This window comes from Lepidothrix coronata, unplaced genomic scaffold, assembly GCF_001604755.1.
Source record: "Lepidothrix coronata isolate B3197 unplaced genomic scaffold, Lepidothrix_coronata-1.0 Scaffold97, whole genome shotgun sequence".
NCBI classification, from domain to species: domain Eukaryota; kingdom Metazoa; phylum Chordata; class Aves; order Passeriformes; family Pipridae; genus Lepidothrix; species Lepidothrix coronata.
The window spans coordinates 106,191-124,802 of NW_016690277.1; the positions used below are offsets into that span (position 1 = coordinate 106,191).

Genomic DNA, 18,612 nt, shown 5'->3' on the forward strand with positions numbered 1-18,612 from the left:
CCCTGAGAAGAAAAATTTTTGCTCAGATTTGGTTCCATTTAGTTACATTAAATCTGGCACACATTTTGCTAATTTAATACAGCAAACCTTTCCTCCAGATATGTCTGAAGAGAAATGTGTTCTGTTCACCTTGGTAAGCACAAGTTCTGTGTAAGAAGGTATTTTATTAAAAACCAGTGTGTTTAAAAGAGACTGGTTCATTCACACATGAATGACTACAAGATGCCATTTCAAATACAGTTAATGTCAGTACTCTTTTGACCCATATTTTTGAAATTATTAATTGGAAATTCTGCATGCCAAAATCATGAAATAATAAAATTAAATTACTCAGTCTGATGACATAAGCCTTGTGAAGGAAATCTCATTCCATATGTGAGAGGACAACCCCATATTTCTCAGTGTTTGTAGTGTTTGTTACCTTTCTTCCCACCCCCCCTTTCAAACTGTTTATTAGGCCAAGTTTAATTTTGGAAGTAAATTTGGGAAAGACAGTAGTTGTCATTTTAAACACAACCTTAAAACCAATTTCAGACACTGCTCAGAGTCTGTAAATGCTCAGTCCATGAGAGGGCTGCCCACGAGCACAGAGCTGCTGCCTCAGAAGTCTTTTATCTGTTGCAATGACTCCCATCAAAAGGAAGCACACCACAAAATCAGTCTTCATAGAACTGTTAAACAGCCATCCACATAAATGAAACCCTTCAAGAGCTACACTTGACACACAGGAAATAAAAATAACAATTTAACCTGCAAATGTTACAATGCCAGAGTAAATGTTCTCCTTCGTCCAAGATAAACAGCCCCACTCTTGGTCCTGAAGAATGCTGATGCTATTCTGCCATCTGTAACACGTTTTTTGCATTGTAGCTAACTGCATGCCCAACAAGGAATGAGCTGCACCACCAAACTGTCTGTATTTAATAAAAAAAAGTCGATATGGCTTACTAAAACTGCTTATTTTGCTTGGCAAAGCTCCTTTTTTTTCCTTAAAAAAAAAAAAAAGGTAATCTACAAATTAAATTCATCACCAAAGCAATTTACTTGCCATTTTGTTTATGCCTTATATAAACCTTTGTTTTGCAGATCCCAGATACTTTAAACACAACCACTAAAATCTGAAACCAGATAATGAAACAACAGAACCATTTCTACTGCTGAATTTAAAGTAATGTCAGCCTTTTTCACTGAGAGGCAAAACTCCATTCAGACTTGTAACTCTTCCCAAAAGCTGTAGCTTGTGCCCTCCTTTTCCCTCAATATACCATAAAAAAAGAAATTAATCAGTAAAATTTTTAACACTTAAAAATCTATTTTTACACTTCATTTTCCTGTGATACATTTTTCCAGACAATGGCAATTTGAAATTTTGATCATGTACAGTGAAATCAGTGCAAAGAGGCCCAAACTACAGGGCAGCCACACTTTCTTAGCATAGCTGGATGAAGTGGAAAGATAAGGAAAATATTTTTATTGATGAGAGGGGAAGTTCTGTACTGTGGAGCTTTTTTATTTATTGATACAGTTTTATACAAAGAGTTGCTCCACTCTCTACCCTGTATCTCTGCTACCAATCTCATTCTTCATATTTGTTGTCAGATTCCCAGAAGATAATTTTGGAAAACAAATACAAGCAATCCTGTTTAAAGATGATGGAAAAGAGATTCATGTTGAGATACGCTGACCCCAAAATTTTCCTCTGAATCACCACCCTCCAGGACAGAATCTGTCTGCAAATACAACCTGCTATTCCCAGGCTCAAGACATTCCGCTCTACAGCTGGCAGAGGTTCAGGGCACATCTGCACATATGCAGAGGTTCAGGGCTCTAGGACTGTAACAGCAGCATGGCTTCAGTATTTACTACTTTACATCATTTGTGCCACTTGAAAACATTACCAGCAGGTAGCTTCTGAGTTACATCTCTGATAAGAATATCAATTACATACCTGATGAGAATCCAAAGGAGCCCTAGATTAAGAGCAAGTACAAATAGGTGCATCAACACAAGCATTTTAGAGCAGGTTCTTTCTTGGTGCAAAATTGCCTTGTGTTTACCCTTGCAGTTTTTCTGTTTTCTTGACAGATTTTAAGTGATATTTAGATACCTATAAATTTACAATCTACCTAACTTGTATTTTTGAGAGAACATCTAAAATGAACCACGTTTCTAGCCACTCTAAAATCCAGCCTGGTCCACCAAGCTCTCTTGTCCTGTGCACATAAATAAAACCCCCAATGTAGTATGTAATAACTATTATTATTGAAATTACTACTTCTAAGGAAATACAGATTTACTTACTATTGCCTTTTGGTATGTAGGCATATTTCCACTATCAAAGATTCTGAGGAACCTTCTCTTACCTGTATCAGGATCTTTTACCACAATGTCAGAAATCTCAAAGAGTTTCAGAGGCAAGGGCATCTTTCTGTTGGCAGCAATAGTTTTCAGCAGCCCAGGAAGGAGGGTTGTACGTGCCACCTGCAGGACAAACATGATGCTGCAAGTCAAATACCTTCCAAAATAGCTCATGTTCGTTTTCTTCACTTTTTTTTTTTCTCATTTGTAACAAGAGTTTAAAAGTAGTCAGGTGCAAATACTGCACTTATCTCTTATGTTTAAGCATCTTTGATTTAGAATGACTGAACATGAAAATGTACATTCTCTGCATGTTCTTTATACTGCATTTTCTCAAAGAGCTTATATGTGACCTTAAGAACAGGTACCATTTTACAGGTGTTTGAGCTGCAGTGCAGGGTAGAAAAATAACACATAAAGTGCAAAAAATTCCCAGAAATTTACTCTCACCTATGCAAAAGGCAAATCCTAAGTGTTATTTTGGAAATATTAAGTGCAATCAAAACTACTATCTTTATACCTCCTGATACCAATCAGTGATATAGGAATATGCTAAGTAACAGAAATGGATATATTCAGTCAGGGACAACCTGAAATCCATAGAAAAAGTATGCAAAGAACCAACCAAGAGACAGTCATACCTGTCAATTTATCTGTAGGAACAGTAACATTTCCTGTGTTCTCCATTCAAATAGTTCCTTAGAAGTGCAGCTTTTTCATTTTTACTTGTCAAACCAGAAGAGTCTAATTCAGTAAATCTAACAGAAGAGGGATGGGAGTGACTGTCTGCTCCTGGACTGCAGGTCAAGTTACCATGTGCTCAGCCACAGTTACTTATCCTTGGTCTGCAGCATTTCTGCCTATTTATCCTACTTTTCATAACCAATGGGGAGTTCTAGCTGCACACTCAGTTGGAGTGTGCAACTCCAACACAGCAGTAAAAATGGTTAATAATTAAAAAAATACCCAAATGTTTCCTATCCAGAGCTGAGGAAGTTTAGGGATTGCCAGGTGTAATAGTTCCTTTTATGTTGAATAGTTTTTTCTAAATGCAGGAGTTGATCAACCATCTGGAATTTTCTGCAGTTAGACTGCTCAATTTTGCCATATTCTGTACACAGAGCATGGTATTTTACTTTACTGAAAAGCTAACAGTATTTTGCACCAGAAAAGGTGTTTCTCAGTGAAGGAGTAACAGAAGATGGTTGCTAGCAAGTTCAGCACGTAAATAAACACAACCTCTTTAATGTAAGGAAAAGTAGCTCTAGTTTATAAATTTTACTTTCTGTTGGTTCCTTTCTCTTCTTAAATATAGAATCTGTGACAATACTGCTCCCCATGTCCATGACCTCACCTGAAATTCCGCGGTTTTGGGGTTTGCAATGCGCACGGCGTTTGTTGCAGATATATCCATGCCAAGTTTATCTGCTATATCTTCTTGAGAACACTGAAAACGAGACAAAACCCCACCAAGGTCAAGTGGTTAAAACAGACAGCAAGCCAGTGATGGAATTTGATATCAAGAATGAACAGTGCAATTGTAGCATGGCTCTGAGGCCCCATAATATATATGCTCTCATGTGCAACAACCACTCGTAATAAAAATTAAGCCCTGGTCCTAAGATTAAGTAGGCAAACTGGTTTATTTACAAATGTTAATTACTAAGCAAAATAAATCTGGTTTAAAAAAAAAAAAAGTGTTTATTTCAGCTTCTGTCATGGATTGTTGTCATCTGTTTTAAAAACAGAGGCTCAGATTGTGCCCCCTGACTTGCAGTGGGTGAAGTATTTTATTTTATTCTGAAAATAACACTTGTAAAGGGACTGTACCTGAGCTTTCTCGTGAGAACAATCCTTTGGGGGGAAACTTGGAGCAAGTAAAGTACTGTCTATGAAAAGCAGGTCCTATGGCCAAGACTTCAATCTTCAAAGCTGCATAGGACTCTCGTAGTTTCTTCTTTTCAATTTTTTGAGTTGGAGTGTTTTTAATGCCCTTATTCTAGAGTGTATTTTCATGCTGGTCAGTAAAACAATACGCATTCACTTCATCAGGCTCAGACACTGTCTGTGCACATACAGCAATAGATGCTACTGATAAGATCCACACTTCAGATTTCCAGAATTTATAGCTTTATTAATGTATTAAAGAAACCAATAGCAGACTAGGCATGTAATTGAGGATTTGCTTGTATACTGCAGTCTCCCAGAAGTGCTCCCTTTGCACTGGCAGCACTCTGAAAAGTGTGTTGATAGACCAAATGTGAGAAAAATGAGCAGATGATACCATCTGAAAAAATGGATGACTGAATAACAAAAATCCCCAAGCAACACAAAGAATGCTGAACTCAGGAGGAGAAAACTGTGTTAAACAGTTTTCAGATGTGTATCTAAACTACAGCATATTACTGTGATTTAACCAAATGCATTCTGGCTAAATTGGAGCTTCTCAAGAAGGCAATGTTATTGTGTACAAGTATAATTTATCTAACCAAAGGAACAGATTGAGTGCGTAAATACATAAGCACTGTTTATCATATAACACTGGGCTACAGAATGTTATAGCATAAATTATAGTTATCATAGTCATGGGCCTCACACTGGTGTTTTAATAGTGTTGGTGACACAGCAGACTGTGGGTTCCATCCTGCCACAGCAGAAATACAAATATGTAATGTGATAACATGATATACTGCATGACCTTCAAAAATTCTGCTGTTGCAGTTCATAAAAGGTTTTCAGTTGTAGCGATATAATACATTAAATGTTTTCAACATATTACCTATTCAATGCTGAAAAAAAATTAACTATATTTATTAATTAATAAGAAAAACTATAAAAGCTTGACCATGTAATATGTCAGGTTTCCCCAACACAGTACTACCACAGGTCTGAATACCAGCACTGCAGGAAGTAATAACAGTTATTGTTCTGGTTACTTAAATGAGTTAATAACAAATATTAAAACTGGAATATATTTTTTAGAATTAGGCCAAATTTTGCTTTTGAAGCGCTGTGAAATCTGAAGGTGTTAAAATTTTATTTAATACATTCAAATTACCAAATTTGGTTGCAATACTTGAATTTTTCAAACACTGGAAGTGTTTTAGGAGCCTGCACTGGTGCATCTTGCTGTTGCAGAGTCCTAATTCTTGGTCAAAGACTACTGGCATGGCTTGTAGCCAATAATATGAATAATATCTACAACCAGTGCTAACAATAGCTGTATTTTTATTTGTTGTTTCACACAGAAAACCCCCCTCTATCTGTGGTGAAATTTACGGGGGATTTTGTGTCCCTTTAGTGTGCATTGTAACTTTTTAAAGGGTATTCTTAAAATAAGAATAAAAATTTGCTGACTGAATAATTATATACCAGCTTGGTATCTATTGCAAGGAATCAGGGGCAAGTAACAATACTGAAGAGAAATACAGAAACAGGGTAATCCATAAACTGTAGTAGTATCCACCAGAATGTATAAATGTTTGTTTTCCAGATTACAGAACTGTGATGAATTTCACTGGTGACCAAAGTCTCAAGAGAGACTTGCTGTCTTACAATTTCATCCTATCAAGTTAAATTCAAACCAGTACTTCAGCAGCTATTTTCCCCTCTATACTTAGAACTCCATGCCACATTAACACTGATTCGTTCAATTTCTCTGACCTACAAACTCACAAAATATTTTATACTATAAATCCAAAGCACTAGTAAACAATCAGCTGCCAAAACAGTACTGGATAATACTGGTACATTTATACAACATATCTTCACACCGTCCTCTGCAGTTCTGACTGCACTGCTGTTCCAACATGCAACTAAGAAAAGTATGAAATCAATGTAATATACCAGGGCAAAAGTGAGTGCTTCAGTGAATCCAGCAGCTGCCAGGTCCAGTCTCAGAAGTTCTGAGAGCTTATTCAGAGGGAGCTAAAATGAAACAAAACAGTTTTCAGCTTCCATCTAAAAGCATTTTGCTATTTTTCCCCGAGGTGATTCTGCCTGTTACATGACGGTGAATTCACTAAGGAAGGACTATGCTTGTGTGCTTAAAATTTTAGAAAGCATCAGCCAGCTGCCTTTAGGCTTGCCTGAGGAAATGAATCTCCCAGTTAGAGATTTAATACAGGCTCCCTACTTAAGCCCTGTCTTTTTTCAAGTACCAGCAACCAGTGGTCTTGGACTTATTCAAATCAGCGGGGCATCTGTTTTGTATCCCATCCATGGTAAATACTTCTCAAGGCAAAGCATGTCAAAATATTTAATTCCTAGGTTCTGTTTTCCCCAAAGCCCTTCTGGCATGCACCAGTCATTTACTGACAACAGAGCGTTCATTTGAAGGGGCAATCTTACTTGATTAGCTATGGTGTACGTTTTCGGAATAACCATCTGAATGTTGTTATAACCATAAGCTATTGCTGCATCTTCTATGATATCACATGCATGGATAATGTCTGCCCTGGTAGGAGGGATTTCAACCTCTAGATGGTTCCCATTCCCTATGACGTGCGACTTCAAACACATCCTGGTCAGCAGCTTTGCAAGGCTTGATGGAGTTTCACTGAAACAAAACAAGAGAGTAGTAATTTAGGGATTTTGCACTATATTGGCCGGCTTTTTAAAGTAATCAATGTTTCTGCTGCATTGCCTTATGTCCTAAAGAATCTCCAAATGTTTTATGGACTACACATAGACTTAGCATTCGATCAGAACCAGTTCAGATTCTGACTCTTGAGATGATCATTTTTCTTTACTTCATAACAGTTGTGTGGGACCATAAAGAATCATTCCCTTTCGTTAAGAACAGGGGATAAAGTCTTACAGGGTGATTCCAATTACCCCTGAATTTTTGATAAACTAAAAAAGTCACATAATCTAAACATTTTTAAAACAATGCAATAATCAGTATCTTCTAGTACCTTTTTCATGATCAATGGAAACTGTTTTCATTTGCAATAACACACCTGATTCCTATTTTCTTGTTAATGACTTCGGGTTTCACCTTCTCTTTTCGATAAGCCAGTTCCTAAAAAGAGAAAGCTTTTAAGCATACACAGTGCCTGCCATTTCCACCTAAGAGGATTCAATGCTGACATCTTAGTAATCCAGTTTCTAACTGCCATATTAAAATGACATCCACAGAAGAAAATGTGGAGTATTGGGCTAAACCTAGCATTTTAAAGGTAACAGGAATCTTGAAAACATACTATAGTATGTGATGCAAAAGCTGGTCTTGGTTAAGTTAGAAGGTTGAATGCAGCATGAAATCCTTGTTATTGAAACTTCTGATAATTTCTGACCTATGCAAGTAACAGAGTCACTGAAAGTTTCTGGTCACCAGTTCATCCTAAGTCAAAGCCCTAAAGCACTGAATGCATGAGATCTCATAGTCTAGTACAGATCAAGTGACTTTTAGGACGAAAAGGAATGAATATTTTCTATTTCCGTATTAGCAAAAAATATCTACGAGTATCTTACTTAGCAAGTTTGCACCATATTTTAGAAAGTTATTTTGTATGTATTTACGTATTTTGTGTGTTTCTAAACTTCTTGATATACACATCCTTAAAAACCATAGCATCCAAAACTTTGGGGATTTTTTTCACTGTTTTATCTAGAGAAGCTACTTTGGTAACTGCAGAGATTTCTGTTTTGTTGGATATCTCTTCAGGATTCAAGGTCTTTCCTCTGTTGATTAAAGCTGACATTACAAAAAAGAAAAAGCTAAAATACCACTAGAAAACCTCTCAACAAAAATAACTTTCCCTCTAAACAGTTTGTACTTGCTTGATATATCTGATTTTAGGAACTCAACCAGATCTGTCTTTGGTTACTTTCAGGAAACATGAGGAATTGCTTTCTTTATAGTTATTAAGAGAACAAAAATGTAAGACTCTATTACTGCAAAGAGGTCTGTCTGTCTGGGACTCTGAACGCAGGCAACCTGCACTTGAAGTCAACATCCTGCCTTACAGACCTTTATATAGTTGGTGTCTATGAAGTGAAAAGCTGAAAAATGCAGTGTTACAAGGTTATTTTAACTGAAGGGCATTAGAGCTTCCAGATCTGATAAGTAAGTTATGCTGAGGCTGATTTCAGCTGTCCATGGGCTTAAGGCTGAAGAACCTCTTCCTGCATTAATTTTTCCTGATTTGGAACACATAGGTTTTAAAGGCTTTAGACACAGATTATGACCTTTGGTTGCAGTTTTTATTTTTTCCTGAAGAAGTTCCTATCACACGCATTCTAAAACATAATAGTAGTTACCACTTGTAACTTTAAACCCTACCCTTTTTTCTGGAGTACTAAGCTATGTCAGTGAGCCTGTATCTTTAGCTTTATCATAAATTAATGGAGCTACATAATGAGTTTCCTAGTGAGTTATTTTCTATGGGGTTAGAGAAGGCTCTGACTCACTAATACACAGATAGTGCCAAGCTGAGTTTTTACTGCACCTCAGAACCAGCATATGCTGCCACTGCACAAAACAACCCCCAATGTCACTCTTACCAAACTCTGTGTAAATAAAATCCTTTCCCTAAGGACACAGAGATATCATAATGCAATGCTTACCGGATAGATGTGGGTCTTCCCATTGGGATAAACTACTTCTGCTGCTTCAACACTGAGAGAGACAAAAAAATGGAAGTAAAAATGTTTTTAACACATGGCCCAAATGTCTCTCCAACTGGAGATTTATACTCACGTGAATGGCTTCTCACAATATTCACTAAACATCGTGACTATAATATCAAGAACAATTTTTGCCTACAAAATAAAGAAAATAATCCCACTGAAATCTCTCATCTCCTTGTGTTGAAGTAGACAAAATATCTTAACAAAAAATGGGAGGGGAAATCTTGTGTTACACTTTTTTCATTCTATTCTAATAACTTAACCAAAATCCTAGCAGTAGAAAACTAGATTCAATTTTAATGGATGTTTTTCTTCTGACGCAAAGACATTTGTGCAAAAACTTGAAATCTTTGGTTTTCGAGGTTCTGAAATACTGGTTTATCTTTTATTAATTCTGTTCTGAAGATACACAGGGTCTTGATGACCATTTGGAGCTGGGTCTTCCTAACCTTCAGTCTACTTAGTCATTTCATTGAAGTTCAAGTGAGAATGTAGAGGCTGAAGGACTGTGCATTGCTTAGTAAGACATTATCAAATAACCTTGTCTGCAAATTTTTTTGTTTTAGAGTTAATATTTTAAGAGATTAGTATAGCAGAACATAATGATGAGATTCAGATGAACTTCTCCACCTACAAAGGCGGTTTTCTTGATGCCTGACAGTATAATTTCCTTCATGCAAACAGAATAGCATTATTTTTATTTTTACTGTCAAGGCAAGCAGTAGCAAGAAGCAGTTATTTATTAGTTTGCTTAGAAGCCACTCTCAATGTGCAGATTTATTTGTGTTGTTAACATATAATTGTGTAGTAGGGTAAGTTAAAAGCAGTTTTGCTCTTAAGGATCAAGTTACACACTTTGGGGAGACTCTCAATGAATGCACAACCTATATTCAAGAATAGGCAATCATAATTACTAGGCTTTCATGCTTCAGCTTTGAGTTACAGAATTTGCATATGGAAAGACTTGAATCTGGCAACTATTTGCACAACATCCCTGCTTGAAAAAGATAACTATGAAGAAAAATTGCTGCCTTCCTTCCCTTAGCCCAAATTTTCAGTAGGAGACAAAATGATTATTTACAAAGAGTATTCTGCCAAAACAGGCAGTCTTAGTGAATTTTACTCTTTTCAGAGTCTTTCAGATTTAGAAAAAGTGCTGAACTCAACAAGAACAAACAGTTCCTAATTTACTTAAATTACTTTCTCATACAAGCCGAACACTTACTGTCCACGTAAAGATACAGGAAAATTAAAACTCAGTGAAAACAGAACGCTGTCTATTGAGCAAGCCTAAAACTGTGTCTAGGGAATTCCACAGTCCTACAACTTCTGAATTGGAAGGCTGGCTCCATGAAGTAAATGCCTGGTTATTGTAGGTCTTTGTATTGGAGCCCTATCACCCATAGGGAAAACAATAATCTTAATACACATCAAAAGCAGGAAAGATTAATTTACCTTTGTAATATCTGTGCCTGTACATTCAATAAACACATTTCTGGTGTTCAGGCTTATTTTTGTATGATCTCCTAAAAGATGTGAAGACAAAACCATGTTAAGAATATTACTTTTATTGCAATAACACTGATACTGACTCATTTTGTGATTCAGAAAGATCACTCTCATCTTCTGCAGCTTAAAAAAGCCACTGTCTACTGCACCAACATTCACAACTGTTGGCAGAATAGCAGCTCTTTTTAATTTATGAATCAAAGAAAGGAAAAAGACAAGACCAGACACACTGACTGGGCCATGACTTTCACTAAAGGACACAGGAATCTACAGGCATCTCAGTACCCAGCTGAAAAAGCCAACTAGCAGGACAGTGGCCATCTGCTGTTAGCACAGGGGTTCTGCACTGCCACAGCATCCCATCGTCCCTGGATTTAGTCTCACATTCGCATCAGATGTGTGAAGTGCATAATTTCCTCAGGCAGGAATAAATGAAATGGTTTTTAAAAACTGCTTTAGACTAATGCCTATCAATAGCTAATTTTGTGAATAATCAAGATCCCTAGACACTGTCTGCTGACACACTATAGGTTGCTCTACATTAGTGATTTATGTCCTAGTATGGATCCCTTCTAGGCATGAATTTGCTTTGTCTGTCCTGGGAGCCATGAGGTGTGCACTAAAGCACATCCCTGATGCACTCAAAACTGTTTCTTGTCTGGCAGAAGCACCTAAAGTGTCTCTCTTGCAAACTGGATGCAAACTCCCCCAGTAGCTGGTTCACAAGTGGGGTTGTTAGTAAGCCACAAGCGATCCTGGTACTGCCTGTTAGGTACAGATGGGCATTGCACACCTTGAGTGAATTCCATTGCTGGTAACCAAGCACCATGGGCATACAGAGTCCTAGAATTGTATGGGATCATGCCAAATCCAACCTCCTTTTCCTTCTTGCCTTTCACTGCACCATTAGCTAAAGCAGATGCACCCCACTGGAGGCAAAGGGAAGCACTTGGATACATTCCTGCTTCCTCTGACCCTGAGCAAGTCATTCAGCTTTTCTGTTTTAGTTTCCTATCTGAGAAACTAAGTCACAGCTAGACTGAAAGTTTGGTGCACTGAAGAGCCCAGGACTGAGGGATCTTGTATTCCCTTTAATGCTGTGCTGCATCTCTTTGTAGATGGAATGTATTCGGCATTTCTGGACCCACTTCAAAGCAAACATAACCCTTCACTTCAGTGCTTGTAGATAACCCAAACAACCAATAGTGACGCTGACACTGCATTTAAAAAGTACCTTTAACCTGGAAGCCTCTCTCAGATACTGTTCAACATTTTTAATTGATAAAATATAAACAATATGTAACACTTATATATGGAAAACACCCAAACTGGAATGAGCCCAACAAAGAAGGATCAGACACAGTGGTTGACATCGGCTTCAGTTCACAGCAGTTGTTCTTACCAGTCCCTGTCAGAGAGTTTGTGCTGCTTTTTAAGAAGATTTGGGTTAGCTGGGTAAGGTCAATTAGGAAAAATACATCCAAAGACATTATCACTGCAGATATATTGGTCAGTGTAGGGAAAATTACTAATTCTTGAACCTGTATTTCAGTATATAGGTATATATAGATAAAGACATATTTAAATATCTTTCTTAAAGGAGTAATTAATTCTTGTCATGCCATTAAATGGCTTCAGTAAGTGTGGTTCTTTTGCCTTCAGAGGAACCCATGCTTACAAACAATGCAAAAAAAGTCGAGACCAATTTATTATTTTTAAGCCATCAAAGTCTCCTGAAATCACTTGTGAGATAGCAGTAGGTATCAGTAAAAACTAGGTCACACTGCTGATAAATACACTGATCTTATGGCAGAGGTGAAACGTTCTCTGCTGTGACCACATAAAATGGAGTACAAAGTTACAGTTACCAGTTCACAAAATAATTTACCGCATGCTCCTTTTAGCTAAACAAATGTTTTCCTAACAAAGATTCCTGTCACAAGGAACTTTATTGAGTTGTAGAAGGGTGTGAGAAGCTAAATGCAGAGGTTTGCAGTTGGACTTTTACATCCTCTTGATGAGGATCAGAAGAAGGAACAGTAGCAGCCTAGGGAGGGAGCAAAAGGTTTGGCTGCATTTAAATTGAAAGAAGAAAAGAAGATTATATGAAACCGTAAGTGAAACAATGTTAAGAAAGCACAATAATCCCTGTTACACATCAGTGTTTCTGTCAGACACAAACACACACAGAACAGCAGTGACAGCACAAGCCAGTCACAAATTAATCTTACCATTGATGATGGGTGGCATGGACAGAACGACACCGTTGCTGTCATAAATGACAGGATAACGTGGCTTGTTCTCAATCAGGGGCAAATAGTGCCGAAGGTGGCTGTCACTCTGGAGAAACAAAGCACAACCTAAGTGTCACTTCAGCTCACACGTGAACTTCTGTAGCGCCACAAACCTTTACTGAGGGGAATTCTGAAAGGAGGAAGGATTGGTCTTAGAGCTACATACTTTACTAGCAAAGGCTGTTTGCTCTCAGCAGCAGGAGAAGTTTGAAATGAGAGAACTGGATTTTTAGTTTTTTTCAGAAGTGTTAAAAATTATTACTTTCAGGATTCTCTCAAACAAGCATAGGCCATGCTGTCCAGAGGATGCTCCTGTTCACCACAGCAGACATTTCACTGCCAAACATCCTTAGTTTATAGGAACTGTCCTTAAAAGTGATAAAAATTAGCACCGTAATTCTCTTAATTATAAGTTGCTGCACACTGGCACACTTGAATTTGATTCAGAATTTACATTTATTTCAATGACATAAGTATATGCCGTGCCAAAAACATAATTTCCTTTCATTCTCTCTGATAGCCCTTGTTTCCTAGCTCTTACTCATCTTCAGTCAGAGATATTTGAGAATTTGTCTCTGTGGCCAGTACTTGTGCTCCAGCACAGCTGTATATTGTAACAACAGCAATAATAGTATTATGTTCAAATGCTGGCACTAAAAGTGGACACACAGACATCATAAGTTAGCCCTGACAGAATCTTTTCCTAGCACTTACCTGGTTTCATCAGGATGCTGGGCCAAGAGCAGTGCCAGAGCTAACTTGAGCCTTTCACACAGCTATGCTTGCCTGATATGCAGTTGGGTAAACAATCCAACATCTTCCACAAATAAATTGGCCAAATGAAAGTAACATTAAAAAATAATATTTACCCTGAACTTTTCCCAGCTTTTTACACTGTGTATTTTACCAGTGTAGACAGATAGAGAAGCCTTTTACAGTATTACTAAGAGCATCATAAAAAGCAGCCTTTGTGTTGACAAATCAGAGGGTTACTATCAAACCCACTATTTTTAGAGCTGTGCTTAGCCACAGAACACCATGATGTATCCCTCATGGACAAGAAAGTATTACCATGCATTTCTCATGAAAAAACGTGGACTCTTCACTGTCTGTGAAGCTACAGAAAATAACTGTGTTTTATTTGTAAGAACAACTCTCAGTAACAAGTATATTAGAGATGTTAAGCCTTGGAAATTTATCTTCCTGCATTTAGTGCAACAAGCCTGAAAAATCTCACTTACCCTATACAGATCCATAATTTGTGAGGCTGTGTACTCCTGAGATTGATTCAAGGGCTTGAATTTAATTTCTGAAGGTGGTTTGGCTGTAAAAGTAAATGGACCAGAGATGGTGTCCAAGTCATGGGTACCTATTGCTACTAATGCTCTTTTCCTACAAAGAAAAAGAAAACAAAATAATGTTTTTACTAATAATACTTGGAGTTTCTTAGAAATAGTATCTCATGATGCTCTACACTTCTATGCATTCACAGAACTTACTGAAAAAGTAGAATGATAATTTTGAGAAGCCCAGAAATTGTTTCACAAATCACATTTTATCAAATGTTAACAACACAACAGTCAAGGTAAATCCAGTGGGAATGTTGTAAAATGCTTTTGTCTCAACTGTTGTATGAGCTGTAACAGCTATTTTTGTTGAACATTATTGATAGAGGGCAGAAACAGGCAAAGAAATGAGAAGGATAAAGACAGCTGCTATAGAAGATTTTTCTGGGTGTAACCATAATGCCTCTCAGCAATAGGGATCTGCAGTCTTAACATGTGATAAAATCTTACACATAGACACTATATACTACTCTAAGTTTAAGCACTAACCTGCAAATATTTTGGTGTAGCTTTTCCTGGAGGTCAATGAAACTCTCATAACGCTCCTTGGTAAAAGTTATATTACGGAGGACGGCAGCTACAGCGTGAGGACGGATTTGGACAGTCTGCAGTTTACAGCAGCAACATGTAAATGTCAAGTACACAGAAAATACAAAATTCCAACTGATTAAATGTGCCCTCTTCGTCATAAAATCCCCTTTTGTAAAGTAGGAAAATTCATGGAAAGACATTTGAATCCCAAAGGGGAAAAAACCCAAATAAACCCAATCCAGGTCAGTAGAGAACAGGAGGTTTGCAATATACTGTGTAATGGCCCAGAAGGTCAATGGAATGTGAGCACCTGAAACTTTGATTTGATCTGCTATTAGGTTCACCCAAAATAATTTGTCTGTTGTTCCTCCCCATCCTCTTCACTAAAAATTAATCGCAATGAGTAGAGATATTTTAATTTCCTTAGCTCTTGTTCTGCAAATAAGATTTCCAGTCTCACTGCTCTTACAAAATTGGCACTGATACAGATCTTGCTGCTTCAGCACCTCTCAATACATTTACAAAGGTGCAGTAAACACTTTTACCTGTTCAGTGATAATCAGCTTCTGACCTTCACCCTCAGCTGGTATTATCTTTTCATATCTAGGGACATTTATCCTAAAACAAAACCAGAAGTAAGTTTGTAAGTGGAAAAAAAAAAAAAAAGCTCCCCAAGGGCAGGAAACTTTAGGAATGTAGCAGCAATGATATTTACAAAACTTCCTTAGTAACGTTTCTTGACATGTAATTAGCTAACTGTTCAAAACTTCTTTTCTATGGGATGGTAAACAGATTACTGAGCTAGAAAGGAAGGATTCAAGAAGATAAAGTGGAATAAATTCTTTGTTTTGGTATTTATTACAAAGGATCATAAGGAAGTTTTGCTGCAGGAGTTCTTTACAGAGGATAAGTCTCAATGGAACAGCAGCTGAAAAATTTTTAGAACAGATCCAAAACCCAGTTCACAGTGTAGTCTTTTTAAGTTATACAGTAGATCCTGTCCAGAGGAACATGTGGTGAATCTCATCATATTCATAATCCAAGCAAGTAGAAAGTTCATTTACTGATCAGAAATGGACTTGTATGTCAACAAATAACCAACCATACAAAAATCTCACAACTCTGCCTTACCTTTCTTTAAAGACCTGCAGTCCTCGGACCAGCCCTTCCAGGCAAAGAAGATCATAACGGTTGGCAGGAACATCAATTTTGTAGAGAACGACATCAGATGCACCCTTTGCCTTTTCTTCGCCTTTTTCTTTACTTATAATGTCTTTCTCGGATGTCTGAAATTAAGAAAAACGTGGTTTGAACCTGAAATAACTTATCACTGACAGGAGTGTGACAGTGATATAACACAGCAAGAAAAGACTGTATTAATTAGAAACTTAACAGTGTAATTTGGATTTATACAACAAGTGGACACACCAAATATGAGAAGCTACACAACATCTTTCTCAGACTAAGAGACTATTTTAAAAACTATTTTAAAAGCAGGAGTCTCCAGGCTGTCAGATCCCAGTAGATAACTGAGACATTTTTGGCAATAGATCGGCAAATGACTTGTTATAATCAAGTCTATTCTGAAATAAAGCATAACACATGATGTTCAGATGTCTTTTGACATATGTCATTAAAGACCAATAAAGTAAAATTAAAAATTAAAACCAAAATAGGTCTACTTGAAAAAGATTTACTTGAAAAAGATTTACATGTATACATTTATCAGGGCTAGCAAATTTTCACAAGTACAGAATCTAAATCAAAACTTTAAATATGAATTAATTATAACTTAAGTAACAATGTACAGGACAAATATACTTTTTGTGGATATTGCACAAAAGAATGCGTACAAAACAAAGCCAAACAAATCTTGTAAAGTAGAATCAATATATGGTCTGTGGCCATATTTATGCTGCTAAATAAAATGAGGCCAGAGACTGAAGAATAAGTGTCACAGAGTGCTGACCTCCAGAATGTCCAGCAATATGCCACCTTGGAGTCTCTTGCTTCCAAGGCAATAATTTTTGTATACCAGGGGATTTTTTTCAGATTCAAAACACCACTGTTAATACAACATTGCATTACAACATCCATTACAATACTGTACCACAGGATACACCGGAAATAATGCAGTAAAAACTCTTACCAAATATAAACACTGTCAACACACCACCTCTACCAAAAAGGCAACAAATAAAAACATTACTTACAATTTCATCGAGCTCCAAACCAAACTCAAAGCAAAGCTCATCAAATTCTTCATCCGCTGTGAAGGAAGGTGAACTTTGGTTAATAAGCAGATCTCAGACTTAATTTTTTTGTGTGTTTGTTTTCAATGTTTTCAAACAAGGTAACGAATGATATTTTGAAAAAAATAAGGGTAGTAGTAATTTAAAGAATTTTGCTTGTATTTGCATCTGACTGGCAACTTCTTTAGAATATGTACATTTAGTGACATGGTATTCTTACAGTCACAGCAAGGGCTTCTGAGCCTTGCAGCTTAGCTCCTCAGACAAGCTTGTCAGAGCAACTCTGGCCTGAACAGATAATGAAAACAGGAGGGAATAATTGGGCAGCTTCTGCCAACTGCTCCTGTCAGCTTGTTATACAGAGGTTGCATCAACTGCGTCGTAGCATGTAACACAGCCCTGACTTGGCCATGGAGATTTGTCTGAAGAGCCACAGCCCCTGCGTGTATGGCCCTGAACGCTCCTTCAGCCCAAGAGTCACGTTTCTAAAGAGCCGGGAAGGAGAACTGAATAAAACCACGGTATTCACCCCTTGCTTTGACCACTCCCGCCTCTTCTCTCTCCTTTTTGATTTAACCAGTTCCTAAAACAGCCAGTGAAACTCCCAGACAGAAGCTGCGATCTGGAAGCGCCTGGTTCTGATTCCCCAAGAGATTCGGGCTCAAACAGCGCCTATGTGGGCCAGGCCGTGCCTGGCGTGCCGGTGGTGCCGAGGAGCAGCCAGGTGGGCTCGGGGGCACCCGTGATGCGCCACCACAGCCCGGGCTCCCCCGCGGGGTCCCAGCTCAGCCCCCGGACACGGGACACACCACGCGGAGGGCGAGGCCGGCGGGGCTGTGCCCACCCAGGGGCTCGCCGGTCCGGGCCGATCGCAGCCCGGCGGCCGCGGTGCTGGGCCGGGGGATCTCGGGACGCAGCCCCGCGGCGCGGCCGGGGATCCCGGGACACTCACTGTAGGTCCTGCCCAGCGCCTGGAACAGCAGATCCCGCTTCACGCTCACGGTCGGCATGGCGGCCGCTCGCACCGCGCCTGCGCTGCCCGCGCGCCAGGCCCCGCCGCGCTGCCCGCGGTTCGCCCGCCGGTCCCCGGGGCGGACACGGCGCGGACACCGAGGGGACGCGGCGCGGACGGGCGGCCGTGGGGAGGGTCCGCCCGTGCCCTGCGCCCGGGGACGGAGAGGGCGGCGCGCCGGGCCCCGGCAGCGCGGCGGGCAGCTACGGCCGTGACATCAGCCCGGCGGCCGGGACCCGGGCTGGCGGCGGCGCTGGGGCGGGAGGGGCCGGCGGGGAGCGGGGACACCGCCCGCGGGGATGGGGCGTCCCGGTACTGCCGCTGTGCCGGCGCTGTCCCTGTCCCCGTCCCCACGTGGCACCGCGAGTCCTGGCGCTCTCCCTTTCCCCGTTCCCACATGGGACCGCCAGTCCCGGCGCTGCTCCTGTCCCTGTCCCCATACGGGACCGCCAGTCCCGGCGCTGTTCCTGTCCCCATACGGGACCATCACTCCTGGCGCTGTTCCTGTCCCCATACGGGACCGCCAGTCCCGGCGCTGTCCCTGGCCCCACACTGGACCAGGAGTCCCGGGCGCTGCCGCCGTCCCCGCGGGGAAGCGGGTTCAGCCGGGGCAGCGCTGTGCAAGTTTCGGGAGTGTGTTTTCTTTTTCACTTTTCATTTTTGTTTGGGACGGTCCC

The 18,612-nt window shown here is 39.5% G+C and overlaps 1 protein-coding gene across 1 annotated transcript in view; it reads right to left on the minus strand.

Annotated features, from left to right (window-relative positions):
• The window catches only part of FARSB (phenylalanyl-tRNA synthetase beta subunit), a 37,377-nt gene extending 19,415 nt beyond the window's left edge, over positions 1-17,962 (minus strand). Inside the window, exons 1-15 of the mRNA XM_017822414.1 lie at positions 17,876-17,962; positions 16,885-16,940; positions 15,803-15,957; positions 15,217-15,289; positions 14,630-14,745; positions 14,036-14,186; positions 12,732-12,840; positions 10,447-10,517; positions 9,062-9,123; positions 8,929-8,980; positions 7,320-7,381; positions 6,709-6,916; positions 6,205-6,285; positions 3,713-3,805; positions 2,364-2,481 (exon numbers count right to left, since the gene is read on the minus strand). Of these exons, the coding sequence (XP_017677903.1) occupies positions 2,364-2,481; positions 3,713-3,805; positions 6,205-6,285; positions 6,709-6,916; positions 7,320-7,381; positions 8,929-8,980; positions 9,062-9,123; positions 10,447-10,517; positions 12,732-12,840; positions 14,036-14,186; positions 14,630-14,745; positions 15,217-15,289; positions 15,803-15,957; positions 16,885-16,940; positions 17,876-17,933 (1,465 nt within the window). The 5' untranslated portion in view covers positions 17,934-17,962. The remainder of the gene's footprint in view (positions 1-2,363; positions 2,482-3,712; positions 3,806-6,204; positions 6,286-6,708; positions 6,917-7,319; positions 7,382-8,928; positions 8,981-9,061; positions 9,124-10,446; positions 10,518-12,731; positions 12,841-14,035; positions 14,187-14,629; positions 14,746-15,216; positions 15,290-15,802; positions 15,958-16,884; positions 16,941-17,875) is intronic.
• Positions 17,963-18,612: the final 650 nt, after the last annotated feature.